Genomic DNA, 16,339 nt, shown 5'->3' with positions numbered 1-16,339 from the left:
CCCGTTATAAATTTGTTTCAACGAGAAATTAGACTCGAGAATATCGCGCGACTCTCCGTTTCGCGGGGGTTTTAAAGCGTATATTTTATTATCTCCGGCGGAACAGAGAAAGAAACGGTGGTACCAAAATGGAGTTAGCAAAGCTTGAAGTGGTACGCTCGTCGCGGAATAGGAGTTAGTTAAGTTCGGTAAGGTGTAGCATAATTTCTGTACGCGTTAGCGTCGTACCTGGCCGACGAAAAGCCGGCACGCTGCGATGGAGGCTCCTCAAGTCTCCGAGCACCCAATTATTGTTGCCGACTAGGCTCCCTTCGGGGTCCATGTAACGCATCCGAGTGTCTGAAACGGGAAAACGGAACGGAATGAGAAGACGGCCGTAGGTACTCCGTGAACCGCGGGTTTATATTTTCCAACGGGCGCCGTATCGATGCAAATCGGGACCGTCTCAAGGATTAACTCGACCCCCGGCTCTTCCCTTGACCCGCGATTACGTTTCCCCCCTGTTTTTGCGTAATTCGACGATATATTTGCGGAACTTAATTACACCGAGAACACGTTAACGGACGCGACCAATGAATTTACGGTTGCGGCTTGTTTTGCGCTGGGGTTAAGCCGGACGATAAAGATAAATACTGTTCGCCCCGTGGATATCTGCATTATTAAAGCGACTCCTTCGTCAGTGTGTTTTAGACGACTACTCCGCCAACTTGGCAACGTTCGATGCGTTTATAAATTTTTATTGTTCGTTGGTTCCAGGCTCTTTGATTGTCAGAAATTTCTGTTCTGTTTGTCTGACTATAATGGCCCCCTTTCACTAGTCTGGCTAGGTGTAGCTCTTTTCACTTGTCTAATCAATCGGGAGACTCGGTTCACTTGCCTGATCATATATGACTCCTTCCACTTGGTTGACCATGTATAGCTTCCTTTCACTTGTCTGATATAAAGTGTACCATTTCTAACCCTAATTATACCACGATGTGGGTTAAAAGTGGTGAAAAGATTGTTGACATTATTTCAATCCCATAGTATCTTAAATACCAGTGTACTACTTAACCCTTTGACGTACGATTTGCCCACGAGGAAGAATAGATTGTGTTGATTTTAATACACAAGACTCGATGATGGGTAGCCTCATGATTGTGAAACTTGTGACAAGTAAAACTCGTCGAACGAGCAAGGGGTTAATAAAGAAAATTGATGCCTGCAACGATGCTTTAGGGGTGTAAATAGAGAACGTTCGATAATCTCTCCCCATTCTATTTGTCTGGACCATGACAGGCACTGTTCCACTAGCGTTTCCTGTCGAGCCCTATTTCACTTATCTTGCCACACACACACATACGCAGACCCTATTCTACTTGTCTAACCAGAGACAGGACGTGTTCCAACTTGGCTGATGAGGGACAGGCCCCTTCCCCATTTGTCCAGCCACAGGCATATTCTATTATACTTGTGCGATCCGAAGGACTGGTATCCGTCATACTCAAAGAACCCAACCCAAAGTTACCCTGCGCCGTCGCGAGCTGCTCGAAAAGCAGCGTTTCGATGTAAATGTATTCTTGGAAAATCGGGAAATGTGCAACGATGGCGCGAAGACGATTTCGAGGCACCGTATTTTCTCGACGGGCACCCTCTGCCTCGCGGTAGCCGGCAACGCTGCATCTGCATGCTACAGACAGGGGATGAAACGAGTTGAAAGAAATGAAGAGGAAAAAGAAGAGTCCAGAGGGTTAGATAAAAGTGCTCGTGAAAAGGTGATGCTGGTCGTCATTGGAGGAGACGGGGCGCGCCAGGCCGTTGGTCGAGGGTTCGAGAAATCGGATCGATGGCATTCAGACCGGAGGGGGTGCGAAATTTTCGTAAACTTTAGAGAAACGTGGATTTATTTTCCACGTGTACACGTTTAGGTACTCCACGGGGAGTTAGAAATTATTTGGATGTTAATAACGTCTCTTAAATGACGACGCACGACGTGAATTTCTACTTTGTCGGAGGGCTGAAACAATTTTTTAGCGTCACCGTCGAGCGCCAGTTTCGCGCAAACGTGCGTCTAAAACGGGTGGGGAAAAAATTGAAAAGGAGAAACAGAGACGTAGATCAAAGCAACGGTTTGAAAATAGAGAAAGGTGCGACGTGTATTTTTAATTTCGCCTCGACTTCTGAAGCACGCTGCTAAATATTCCCGGGTTCCTTGACAGTTAATTACAACGCACAATGGACAGCAGAAGTAGTAATTTTACGCGACGAAATTCCATCGAAATATATCCCCTCGGATGGGATGAATTTTTGATACCGTCCAACGGTATGCACTTTTAAAACGAAGTCCCTCTGTGTTTCCATTTTTCGGTGAATTTCAATTCGAGAAACAAAATCGACGGATAGAATTTTCTAACGGAACTTTAATTTTTTCGTCGTCCTTTGTAAAAGAACGCGAGAAACGCAATTTTTCGGAAAAGGCGAATTATTTTCAGAATGAACGAAATATTTCTAATTACCCCGGGCTAGAGGGAAAGAGATAAGCGGGCAAAAGTCGGCCAAAAACGAGCCGCGGGGTGAAAAATGAACCAGGAAGGCTCTGCATCGGAAGGGGAAGGACCGCTGGATAAATTGCGGACCTTCGTGGCCGGTGAAATTGCCGCGAAAGGAATTACGAGGCTTTTTCGTAGCTGGTAAGACACCGATGCCGCCATAAATTACCGCGTTGATGCAAAACTGACGGGTATCGTGCCAGGATTTTCGTCCCCGCAGCTAAAGAGGGTCTTTTTGCGATAGTTTTTCAGAGTTATCGCCTGGTCACGGTCCTTTCAAATTAACCGTCATATTTCCTCCTTTCTAAAACTAAAATTTGGACGCGCTTTCGTTCCATCCGTTTTTCTTATTAAATTCGTCGGAAGATTTATTTCTGTTTTCGTATTCCGTGGCGGAAAGAACGATGCTTTCTGATTGAAACTTCCGATTGAAATATGCTCTGGTTTGACGGGAGATTTGTTAAAAATCGAACGCGGAGACAAACATCCGTCTCTCGTGTAGTGGCTCATAGATTCGCGATGGGATGCTACGACAACGGAGAAATTCTGAGGGAATCCGATGATTTAGCTCTGAAACGAGCCGCCCGTGGTTACGGGGACCGCGACGCTTCCTCTGGATCCGCGAAACGATACGTGGATCCTGCCGTTTCTCGGGGAAAATTGTTTTCTCGGAGCCGTTGAAACGTTCCGTTGAAATACGCCGCGGTTTCTGGATCTCCCTCGATTGTTCTGGCTTAACTATGCATCGTGTAATGCGATTTAACAGTACCGAAATTGCCTTGCAAGTTATTTCTATAAATTTAAAAGCCTTTCGCGGAGCAACAAAACCTGGAAGACGCGATAAAGAAAGGAAAATTGCATTTTAAGTGATAATGGTCCGTATATGGTCAGACATACCTTCTTCACTGGAAATCGTTGGGAATAAATTTTAACTTTCTACCATTTACGAAGGAAATAATCTCGAGAATTCATCGTCTCTGGAAAGCATCCATGCAAACAAATTACTAATGCAAATATAACACAGCAATTATTCATAGAACACGAAAATGAATTTCCGCAGTTCTAATCAGATTTTATCGCGGACGGATCCCCCAGTCAGGCCATTCGAGCCTTTATGGGGGGGTTCCCGAATTTACATAAAACCGAGTTTGTTTAATGTACTGATGGCATCTGAAAATGTATGTCGCCCCTTAAAAGTAAATGGCCCGTGGAATTCCGAGCTTCGAATCGAAACTCTTAAAACCATTTTCCCTTTTACTGATTCGAAGTAAATGGAACATAAAGAACCGCCTATCGACCGAGAATAATCGAACTGAAATTTTGTGTACAGTCTTAAACAATAACTACACAGATTTCGATTATAATTTTTTAACGATCGCGAAACACGATCCTTTCCGTACGAAGAACACGCGAATTGGAAACAGTAAAACAAACACGGTGGGCTTAAGCGTACAACAGCAGTTCGTCGAAACAAATTTTCACGGCTGTGGAAATTCGACGGCGGTAAATCGAGCGAAAAATACAAAACTTTCCCATCAAGTCGGATATTTCGCTGGGAATTGCGTGCACGCGGTCATCTACATAATGCGAACGAGCGAAGTAATGCCGCGAACGAATTCGAAATCGATTCCATTCGGTGACGACGAACGCGCGAAACGCGATACCTCGAAAGAGAATATTCAGACTGACGTAGATTACATTAAACCGCGTTCGATACTTTCTTAAACCGTACTATTTCCAACCGGACGAAAATAAAAGCGTTTCTCGATGGCGTGCATCCGTGAAAATTCACTTCTATTTTGCTTATTAAAACTATAAATAAAATCGTGTGCTTGTATATTTTTATTTTAGAATTTAAAGATAGTTAGTAGTGACGTTTGGTAGGATCTGTGCGTTTATCGGTCGAAATAAATCAACCTTACGCTGTCCGCAGAGTTTATTCGCGCTCGTTTCGAAAACTGGCGTCCATTTACGCGACGCGTTCGAGCCTTGTAAATTACACGGCGAATTAATGGGGATCAACGCTCCGTCAATGGATTTCACATTTTATTCGGCGTACGCTTCTGGGCGGTCAACTTGTTGAACTCGCGTTTTTCTCGCCCGATCGAAGGATACGCGATCCCCGTCGCCCATCGCGACATTTTGTCGTTCGTCGCGACAGTCGTGCCATGGGACACAAATTTTCTCCCAACCCGCGACTCGATACGGATGGTTCTGACGCGCTCTCGACCTACTTTTCGCTGTTTTTTTTTTTTTTTTTTTTTATTTTTATTGTTTCTCTTCACCGAAAACTCTTGCCAAAGAGATTCATTCGCTCGAACAACGAATAAAATTTATCATCGTTCTGGCGATCGATAGTTAATCTCTGTAGTGCGTGTTTTCGAAATGGAATTAAAATCGAGCGAACGTATGAAAGTATTGATATCGTGGAAAAATGGACACCGTCGATTTTTATGTTTCGTCCATTTTGGAAGTCGACACGACCAAAATTGCGTTACTCGTTTAGCAAACGAGCGAACGGGAATAGAGATCGAAGCGGTTGAATTAGCGAGCGAAAAAATAGAGCGAGCGTGTGTGTGGTGGCCGCAGGAAAAATCAGTGTCAGATGTCATCAACAGCTTTCCACTGACTCGGTGGAAGATTACAGCAGAACAAATACTGCTCTCCTAGCGCGCTGTTTTTCCAGGGCAACACATAATCCAGAGCAGTCTACCGGGTAATGTATCTCTCGCTGTATCCGATTTATCCGAGCTTGCTTTCGATTTAACCGCCACCCCGCGAAACTTTTCTGCTTTGCAGCGCGATTCCTGTTACGAACATTTCGAGATCCAGTACCCGAACAGACGATAATAAGCCACCGGGAACTCCGACGATTAATTACGCGTGCTCTCCCTTTTTTTCGAACTCCTCTGAGTTTATAAACGCGATAAATATTAATGCAACGGTTAAATCCAATGGTTCTGCAGTTCTCAGTGTTCCTACGCTTTGTACAAGCTCTACTTCCACAGGATACACTCGCGAAAATATTTAAAATATTAGTTCGGGATAGATAAATGTAATTAAAATTGATCTACGTTAGCTCTGTTTATAGTAATTGTGTCTTGTAGCCAATTAAATTTAAGATACCCAAGGGGTCGATAGTAATCCAGAGTATTTTCGATGGAAATTCACGGCTCCTCGCTCGGTTCGAGCAATTTTTTTTCTATTTTCGTTTCACAGCCACCGGTCAGAAGGGTAATGTTTTAAACAATACAAAGGCAGAGTTGCTTTACTTTCCTTTCAGCGCGGCGCGCCGTTCGAACCTGTTCCCTTTCTTCCGCATCCACAAAGAGCCGAGAACTTAATAAATTGGGCTGCGGCGAAAAGACCCGAAGAAACCAGAAGAAGAAAAATCAATTCTACTCGACCGAACGTATTGTCTGTACGGATGGACCACCGTAAACAGATAGACTTCCATCATGAAATTTCGCCCGAAACTCGACGACTGACGTTCGACGCCATTACGCGCCTCTTCTTCGACGTAAAACGACAAAAAATTAATTAATATTGAAAGAATTCTGAAATTTTAACAACGTTACGAAAATAAGTGCCAAGAGGAGTTTCAAGTTACGTTGTTTGCAATTGTCTGAGCGCGTCAAAATGTAATTCGGTCTATGAAACGCGATGGTTCCGGATTAACAAAGTCCCTAAACTTGGCGCTGTCGAGTCTCGCGAGTTTCAAGGCACGCGTCGTTGCTCTGTTATCTTTACTGTCGCCGGTTCTGATTTCCGGGGTATCGTTGCAGCCCGTGTCCCACGTATCAGTTTTAAACTGTCCAAGGATCGATCGTTCGTGCTCGGTTTGGCGACAGTCGTTCTATTCGCGAGAATAGAAAAAATAAAGGAAAACTGTCTTCCGGGATTTTTTCGATCCTCGTCCCACGAGAGGTTTTGTTCAGCCGTTCCCCGACAGCACGCTTTGCATTTCATTCGATCCGTCGGATTCGTCTTTCAGCTAGATTGCGCAACTTTCCTCGTAAAGCCGCGACAACAATAATCCTGCCGCCCTTCCGGTTCACGCGATAAACTTCCACGTAATCCTGGATACCTCTGTTTTCGTTCGCGCGACGTTGTTCGTTAAGGCACGCCGGCCTGATCCGGTTTACGCGAAGTTTCGCGACTTTGTTCGGTATTCAACAGCCCCAGAGACTCGACGAGAGCGTCATCGGAATGGCGGAGGGTGTCGAAATATGTGCAAAGTGTCTGTCGCGATCCATATATCCAGCGGAGCATAGGAAATTCTTTAAAATATCGAGATATCGAGTTCCGCGAACTTCAATTTGAACAAAATTCTTTGTAGACGGCAGGAAGAACACGGACTACTTGAAACTCGCGGATAAACAACCCCAGAAATTCAGGGTTCGTTAGAGACAGCTCTTAGTGTCATGAGATTCGGTAGCGACGACATCAAGTGTCGAGGGATTCGGTTTTAACGCAGACTCTTGAGACTTGGAATCCCTGCAGGGATAAACAGGGTCTTCAGACACGCTGACAAAATTCTAGAGTCGTTCGACTCGATTTGTCGTCGCTATAAAATTTCAAGATTCAGAAATTAAGGGGAGGAAATCACTGTGACGGCTGAAAATAAAGGGAATATTCAAAACTTTTCCGATGAATATTTAATGTTTTCGAAAGTGCATTTTTTGAACTACTGCTTGTAAAAATTTCGTATAAAAATGTTAATTATTATAGCCATAACAGGACCAAGCGTGAGAAGCCTCCAAAAATTTGTTAGAAACGGGCGAACGTGAAATCATGCAATTTTCTTAAACTATAAGACATGCATTTTTGGGGTTATTCTTAAACTCCCAAGCATTGAAAAGATTTTTTCAATTCGTCACAGTGGTTTTCCCCCTCGAGTCTCCGGAGTCTTCGACTATCATAAACGATCATCGTAATCAATTTTCAGCTACCCCCTTGAATTCTGTTGTCGCGGAGGCATTAAAGTCTCATTATCCGTGGCCTCCTCCTGCTATGATCTCCATTAGAAGATAAAAGAAAAAACGCTCGAACCGATAGTGGGGGGTTGATTTCTTCGGTCCCTCGTAGAAGATTAGCGATCCCCTAATTTTCCCACGCGCGACGCCTGATTTATACTAATTGAAAAGTGACCGTAACTCACCGCCGTGATAAGAGCTGCCCCGGTGTGGAGTGTAGACGCCGTTCCTCGGCTCGGGGCAATGACTCGGCGTGTAATACTGCATAGGGTGGTGGATGTAATTGTTCGGGGTGCTCGGCACGTGTACCGGGTGGCAGTGTATGCATCTTCGCGGTGTCTCCGGCACGCCCTGAGGAGAAAAGAAAGTCCTGGCAACGCACGGTAGGAAACACAATGGGCCGATCGAGTCGCGTTAAATCCCGGACGGGGGACGGTCGTATTCTGGAAATTAAACGCCGTTGAATTTATCGAGGGTGGAAAGTGTCGCAAATGGAATACCGATTAGGGGACGAATGCTGCGAGTAATTCTCGCGGGCCTGATTAACGATTCGACCCCGAGGCGAATGGTAACCGTGAACGAACATCGATTTCTCGCCCCTACGATTCAATCACCCTCCCCCTACGTTCGTTCCTTACATATTAAAATTCGTTCGAACAGTAGATTTTTAAAATACAAGAAATATTCGATTATTCTAGTCTGAATTCGGTTAGTAAAATTAGTTAGGGCTTCTCCTGGATGGTCCTTTGGTAACATTTTACTATTACCACGTTTCGATACGTGCATCCACGCTTTGGAACAGGAATTGTAATGAAAGACACCTCGGGTATGCGGTACATGTACAATGGCGGTTAAGCCCTCGTCGAGGTAATTACCGTACGCTATGTCCAATAAGTGCATATTCTATAGGCCCGTGATCAACCTTCCTCGAAAATTAGCGTCCCCGTCGACCATTGTGCGACGTTGTTCAGTGAATAATTCAGATACCGTTAACACGTTCTATCGCAAATACTATAGTCGTCGATCCACGACTCGAAGTCACAGAACTCGTAAACATTATAGAATACAAAAGACTGGAAATTACAGAGTGCATCGAACGGAGACAATTTTCGACCAAAGGTCACGCCGTCCCTAAAAGCGACGATTGTCCCCCGTCTGATCGATGTTCGTTCGGCAACAAAAAAAATGAAAAAAAAAACCCCTCCCCCCGTGAAAAGTAAAGAGGAGAGTATATTTTCCATGGCGCCCTAATAGCGGCGTTCGGCCAGAAGAATGCTCGTGGCCGCGAGCGAAACGAGCTGAAGCCAACGGTTTTTATTACCTGCATGGAGTGCTGGGATCGCAGCGATCTTGTCGAACCGGCAGCGTGCAGCGAGGGCACGCTACCCCCGAAGCTCATCGCGGAATTTCTGCACCCTCCAGGGGTGGACCAACCGCCGCGAACGCTGGCCGAGGTCCACCCCATCCCGCTGCCGCAGTCGTCGACCAGCATTTTCACGGCAGACCGTGCATTTCACTGATCCTCTCGCCGACCCCGTCGTTCGAATTCGCCCCGGTCCACCCACTCCTCGACGTCTCGTAATTACAGAGAGGGTACTTCCTCGTTCAGAGGTTTTTATTTAATCGCGTTTGGTCCGGCGACCTCGGGTCCTCGACGATAATTCCATCGTGCTCCGGGTCAGTCATCTTGCGGAATTCGCTTATCCGGACACCTGGAACACAGAAACGCCAACGCGAGATCAGAATTTCGTCTTAAATAAATTAGGATCGTGTTTCGCTAATTAACTACGAATTTTGTATCTGTTGTAGAGCAGAGAACTCCTGTTCTTATTACACTCATCGACCATTGAATGCCCCAGCGTCTAAAGCAGGGCCAGGTTAGGCCTTACTGATGTGTCCTGCCCTCATCTAACTTTGTATACAATAGGTTTAAAGTGAATAGGTGAAAAGAATGTGAAAAGAATCTGTTTGTTACCTAAATCCTCACTCTAAAATTTGGGATGGGCGGAGCAAGCGAGGTACACTCCCACTAGAGCCCAACTTCTCGCGAACGAATACTAGTTGTGCCTATCGTTTCGTCTCTCCCAATAGTACAGAGACACACGTGTCTCCAAGCAAACATTAATTTAAAGTAGAAGTTTCCAATGCCTCGATCCAAGAACCAATTTCAATTCCAAAAAATCTCTCGTGTCAGACACTCGAACAAGAGTCCGACCAGCGAACGTAAAAACGCACGAAGCTCGAGATCCCAAAGCAGTTCGCGTTCACGGCAAAACCCGAGCAAGAAAAACGGCTTCCGGGTCCCGTAATCGTGCCAAGTTTTCGCGGGCGTCGCATGACTTGTGGCTGCGTTTCCGTGCATTGCTATGCAGCGGCAAACATCGTCGGTTTCGAAATATCCTCGATAATGCCGAGCACGCGACGACGCGACAGCGTTAATTGCTCAACGCCACGTGACTCGACGAAGACGCGTGGAATTAAATAGCAACAGACGGCCCGAAACGTTGCATTTGTTGTTCGGGATAAACTTTCGATGCAAACTGTCCGGATTGTTTCGATTTCGAGCGCTTGGAACTCGGCCACGCGGAATCTCTGACCGTTGGGACTCGGTTCGGGGGATTCCCAGAGCGAGACTCGATCACCGTTTAGGATTTTCAACGCTCGAAACTCCGAGAGCCATGATTCTTTGAACCTGTGGGTGATTTTTAATGCAGAGGATTTAGTAAATTTTTTAGAGAATTTAATTTTCGATGCTTTGGGGAACGTAGCTGCTTGGAAATTGCAGAGCTTAAGATCCTTAACGCAAGGCACACAAGTTTCTGTGGTTTCAGTCGCAGGAAACTCGAATCCTAATTGTAAAACAGAGGATTTAGTCTAATAAGGCGATCTGTAGAAATTCGTAAATCGCGTTTTCCAAGTTCGAATAATTTACAAGTTCCGTCGTTGATCCGATGACCAGTCTTTTCGTAAACTCTAAAGTTGCGCAGCAGGAACGGGAAGGCCCGGAAACAAATGGCGGATTTGTATTCGCCGGCGGGGTTCAACATATATTTCAACTTTACCGCCGCCGTGGAAAAGAAGAATCTCGTAACGGCTGCAAAAACAACCGGGCCGTAAATCCTTTTCTGAAACACTATTTAATCGAAACACTTGGCCGAGGAAAACGCTGGTAACGTACACGAGTCGTTAAAACTTGCATAAACTCTTCTGGCGAGTTTATATGCGCGCGTTACGGGAATCTCGAAACGTTTGAATTATTGAAACGCGATAACGATATTAAGAATTTCGGAACTCGACCGTCGACTTTTACCGGAATTTCTTACGACCTTGCGCTGTTCGAGTCCTTTCTGTGGCCATCAATATTTAGAACCTCAATTTTTATCAAAAGATCCTGCTTTCCTTCTGGATCAATACTTATTCGGAAAGAAGCTTCCTCGCATCAATATTTAAATATCCGCCAAAGGGAAATTCTTCCTGGGGGCCCTCGAAGCTCACGTCGTACGAAAAGATAACTTCGTTACGGAGTCAAAACTCCGCTGAGCATAAAATTGTTAGTAGCTCGAGGAATTACTGGGTCAATAATACTTTGACCATGGCAAAACACTCTCCCTTTCAGGGAGCGACCATTCTGCGAAATAACAACCTCCTTATTCGTCGATCGCCCATCTACATCGCCCTTCAAAGACCACATTTCCCTTCCGACAGGAAAAGAAAAAAAAAAAGGAAACCACTCAACACGCTTCCCAAGATCCTCCTTTTCTTAGAGAGTCGCGGCTCAAAGCAACCCCAAGACCTGCTGCAGGGCTGCCAATCTCCCCCGGAAGCACGCATTCAACGGAACCCCTCCGAGGTACCACGGTTGCTATTGCATCCTATACAGAGTGTTCAGAAAAATTACAACCAAACCTCAGAAAAATCAAGCATCGCTTTTTAAAAATACATCAACGTGGAGTCGGTTCTTAGGATCGAATTAATATTCGAATAAAATTCTGCCGCCTGAGGTCCAATTTAGGCACTCTAAACCCACCGAAGATCGCAACCGCAAGCTCTAGATTCGCTAAAGGCTCGACTAGAAGATCTAAACGGATTAGAGGTCTCCAACTACAAACTCTAAATCCACCAGAGGGAAACCTGGCCCTTTTACCTGCGCTCTTCCCTGTTCTATGCTCCATTAGATAGCTTAAGTCCACGCAAACCGATCTCGCGTAATCCTATTCCTTCGTTAAACCACCTGGAATTCTTCCCATGGCGGTGACGAAAATTCATAGTACAACTTTTTAAACAAATTTCAGACTATATTAGAAGAGGTCAGTCTTGTAAATTCGAGACATTTTTGCTGGGAATCGTCAAGCTTCGACTTTCTCGACACCCTGTACGTATCGGGGGTTCATTTTCCCCGTAGCTGAGAGTCGAGTATTAGGGTAGTCTGGCGCGACGCGGCAAAAGATGTGAGTTGACAGAGGCTACGGACTTCCGATCGTGGCTGGATAGAAGCACGATGGCCGCCCCCGTTCGGGGGGTGGCTGGATAATCCCGGTAGATTGAATCCAGTGGCGGTGGACGATCATGTAACTGCGGCTGTTCGGTCCACCCGGGGGCGACCCGGGTCTGATTCCGTATGAAAACATTCCTGGGGAAGCGTGCAGGGACTGGTTACCTTCTGTCCTCCTCCGATCTTGGCGCAAGGATGGTGAGTGGTCGGGAAGTTGGACCGTGCGAACAGCACGTGTCCCGAGGTGCTTCGATCTACTTGTGTTTTTGCTTTTCGTGTACGCTTGGCCAAGTTCGACGGGGTTGTTTTGTAAATTCGCGATGTTGCTACAGAAAGGAAATTGGGAGCACGGGTAGAATGCGAAATGCGCTTCGCTCGATGCCCCCTTGCGCTTCTCTTTCGTCTCTTTAAAGGATAATTTCAAACACCGACAGTCGAGTTAAGTTGTTCGAATTTATCATTCTTATCATTCGTCTATCAGACAAATATCTCAACAGAGAATGTTGGACGAGTGCACCCAATTTTTTGAAAATACTCCTCCGACAGTTGCCACGTCGTACGATTCTTATCGATTCCAGATGATGAAGGTTCCAGAAAGTCGAACGTCCCCGGATTGAAGCCAAACGCGCAATATCAGCGCACGGCTCTAAAGTTTACTCTCCCCGTGAGAGAGCATCGCTCCCGCTTTTGTCTCCCGGAATCCCCCTAAATCGAGAAATAAAGTAGACTCGATTTCAATTTCTTGCCGAGTTCAGATTCAATTCCCGCTTAACGAGCGTCCCTTTTTTCCCCGGTGGCTTAAAGGGTTCCTCGAGCCCTCCATACGCTCGCCGATAATTATTACCGATCGACGTCGATATCACCCTCTGTAGCAGCAGTTTCTACGCAAACGATTCTCGTTATTGCAATATCTACGAGATACTGAAATCCGCTTTAGAATTCGATTCGAGCTTCTTCGGTTCTCCCTCGTCCGACGGCCGAGTCCCCACAATCGACGAATATCTCCTGGGTTTTTCGCATAATTTCTCTTAACGTTGCTTACGTATTCCAAAGAATCCAGAAAAATTTTCCATTCTTTACAATATTCAAAAAAAACTATTGCAAATATTATTATTTAAATTACCGCTTGCATCGATCGTTTTTCCCTCCCCCAAGAAAATTCAAATTTTATAGGAAAGCATCGAAAAGCATTTTAACGTAACGTAATGTAACGTTTTCGCTATTAGTACAACGGCTGGAAAGTTTATCGATAATCCTTCCCCGTTCCCCGTGGTTTCTTTATCGACATTATTGTACGAGTATTATCCGCATATCGAGAACGGCACTAAATCGGAGGATCCACTCTGAATTTACAGCCCGAGACGCGACGGGTACCCGTCGTGTTCCGGTTGAAATTTTCTTCATTGTATCGCGAGGAGTTTTCCACGGAAGCAAGAACGGCATTACCGCGAATCCCGATATAAAGGGAATTCGTCTCCGATCTTACGGATACCGCCTCGAAGTCGATTTTTCTCCAGCGATTACCTTCGAGTCCCTGTTCGCGTTCGCGCTCCTGGAAAATGGAAAATATCGCGACGACGGCGCTCCTCGTGCTCCATTTTCTATTTCGTAACCCGTCTCGATCCGACCGGGGCAAATTAAACGGCGTTTACATTTTAATATACCTCGCATAAAAATTCACCCTGGTTGACCCGTCGCCCTCTCGCGAACGTTCTTTAATTGGTCGAATAAAATTTATCGCGCGGAAAATTGGCGGGGGGAAAATTCTGCTCGATAGGGACACGGAAAATTGTTGTTTCACGATCTCGTCTTTCGAAATATCTTTTGAAATTATTAGATTCGCAAGAAAGGGGGCTGGAACCTAATTCTGCAACTACGCGGGCCCGATTTGGTTCGTTACAACGGGGGATTACAGTACTAATCGAAACTATTATTTGGTTTCTAATTTTAGTTATTTTTACCAGTGTTATTAAGTCGCGTGCACGTTCGTGCAATATTTGCAATTAACGGGAAACGAGCGTCTGGGTTGAAAATCCATCGTCGAGCCGGACGGGGCGAAAGCGTCAAGTTCACGCGACAGCTCGTTCCGAAACTGTTATTCAGGGAAGTTTAAATGGTCGAGCCCGTAAATGTCGGCCGACCGCGAATCACCGCGGCCCGGCGTTCGTTAAATTAATGCACGCGACAGTTTGAAGGAACGTTCTGCAACCGGTTGTCTGACACTGATCCCGCTCGTTAAACTACTCTTTCTTTCTCCGGGCGTTCCGCTCTGTTCGTTAAATATTTGTCCACTTTGTTATCGCGAAGCTCCGCGCCCCGGGGCAAATTATTCCACGCCAAACGCTCGATGGAGCGAGATAAATCTTCCCCGGATCGCTGCCTCTTAGCAGAAATACTCCTCTTTTCTTTTTTTTGTATGCCTTTTAGAGACTGGATGGTCCCGGTAAATTTGACAGAAATATCGGCGATCGATCAGTTTTAATTTAACCGAGCCGTAAATAAATATTTTCGGTGAACGCGACCCTCGTTTTCTTGGATCTGCGCAATCTTGTTCCGATCTGGATGCATTTTCTAATGCACTTGCTCGGAAGTGCAGACCGCGGTTGCAGGTAGACCGCATGGATTTCTTCCGGGACCACCAGACAGGCGTCCATTCTCTCGAAAATTTATTCCCCAGCGCGGTCCCGAAGACAATAGACGAATATATCAAAAGCGGTCGAGCAGAGTCCATCGAATTCCCAATTTGATTTTTCTCGAGGTCAGTACCCACAAACCATGGATTCCACTTAAAAATACGTGACCCAAAAGGCGCCAGACAGCCATACGTGCCGCTTGGATTCACGACCGGGGGCGAAATTAGTCTGAGGGTCGACGTGACTGGAAAGCAACATGCCACGGGGGTCCAATTTTCAGCTGACTTAATACTCGGAATCGGTTCGAGGCTAACAATTACAGGCGCGAGTCTTACACGATCCAAGGAACAATTAAAACACAGAATTTAAACCCTCATCCCTTCAAACTCGTTAAACCGTGCGATATGATTACTTTACAGAAACTTACAACTTCTGTGAATAATACCTCGTGGATGTAAATATACGTGGATTTTAATATCATATCGTGCAAGAGGTTAACGAAGAAACAGCGTGTTTTGTTGAAACATACGACCGTTTTCGAACTTTTGACAGCGCGTACCAAGTTTGGCTCGAAATTACGCGAACTTTTGGAACAAGCTAATATAACGGTAACCGCCGTTGCAGGTGGGATCGTGTTCTCCCTGGACTCTTGGAACGTTTGAGAAACACTGTCATAGCGGGGACGAAAGCACGGTCCCGAATTATTCCGCGGGAACCGTTTGGAGCGTCGCGCGCGGAACTTCCGGGCGACAGTTTGATTGCGGCGCGGATCCGGGCAACGGTAATTCGAATTTCGGCAGACTGGTCGAGTTAAACAGCCAAAGCTCTGGAACACACCGAGGGGGGTGGTGGTTTCGCGCCTCCGCGTGTGTCGCGACGGTTCGAAACGTCATGGACCAGCTGCGTTGCTCGCACAGAACACGCTGGCAACACGCCGTAAGGCAGCCCGAGACACCGCTTCGAATGCTGGTGTATTATTGATTTCATCCCGCAGAGAACGCTCCCTTCTCGCGTGTACACGACCCGCCGCCTACGCGCCGTACTTCCAACCCGGAGGCTTTCACGCTTTCCGTTACGACTCGGCTACAAACGTACGGCGAGCTGGCGCGAAACGAGCCTCGAACATTATTTCCGCTAAAACCTTCCTCGGGAAATGACAAACTGGCACTTGGAACAACCGTGAAACTGACGCGAGAGTTTTTCTGTTGTAAACATTTCTCAAAAATCCACTCGGGTACATTTTGACCCATGGAAACTGCTTTAAAATCGAGTCTCCTTGCACAGGAATTAACGAAATTAAAATTTGGAGGGACTCCCGGGTCCATTTTGATTTAGAGAAACTATTTACTTCAACGTAACTCAAATTTGGGTCACAGTGGACACTCCTGTATGCTAGGATTGAACAATCAGAGGAACACGGTCCAGTTATACCCATAGAAACTGTTTGCTTTAGAATAACAGTACTATGTGAGCTTGTAATATCAAACGATGATAATAAAGCAGATATAATAATAATTCCAGGAATCTCGAATACAGATTTGGGTCGTAAGGCCCCTTAGTCCGTAGTCCTAGGATTAAACGACTGAACGTTGAACGATTAAACCAGATTGATGACCAGTGGTCCTCGAGCTCAGTGATCTACGACGCCTTAAATAGACTCGAACCGTTGTGCCCCAATATCAGTGAGTCATTTGATCCCCGATGAGGCTG

At 45.9% G+C, this 16,339-nt stretch overlaps 1 protein-coding gene across 1 annotated transcript in view; it reads right to left on the bottom strand.

Annotated features, from left to right (window-relative positions):
• The window catches only part of LOC122398571 (monocarboxylate transporter 10-like), a 109,566-nt gene that overhangs the window by 49,578 nt on the left and 43,649 nt on the right, over nt 1–16,339 (bottom strand). The window contains exons 2-4 of the mRNA XM_043398574.1: nt 8,826–9,216; nt 7,690–7,855; nt 229–339 (exon numbers count right to left, since the gene is read on the bottom strand). Of these exons, the coding sequence (XP_043254509.1) occupies nt 229–339; nt 7,690–7,855; nt 8,826–8,996 (448 nt within the window). The 5' untranslated portion in view covers nt 8,997–9,216. The remainder of the gene's footprint in view (nt 1–228; nt 340–7,689; nt 7,856–8,825; nt 9,217–16,339) is intronic.

The sequence above is a fragment of the Colletes gigas genome, unplaced genomic scaffold (genome assembly GCF_013123115.1).
Source record: "Colletes gigas isolate AHSC1104 unplaced genomic scaffold, ASM1312311v1 Colletes_gigas_Sc00011, whole genome shotgun sequence".
NCBI classification, from domain to species: domain Eukaryota; kingdom Metazoa; phylum Arthropoda; class Insecta; order Hymenoptera; family Colletidae; genus Colletes; species Colletes gigas.
This window is presented reverse-complemented; position numbering and strand designations above follow the sequence as displayed.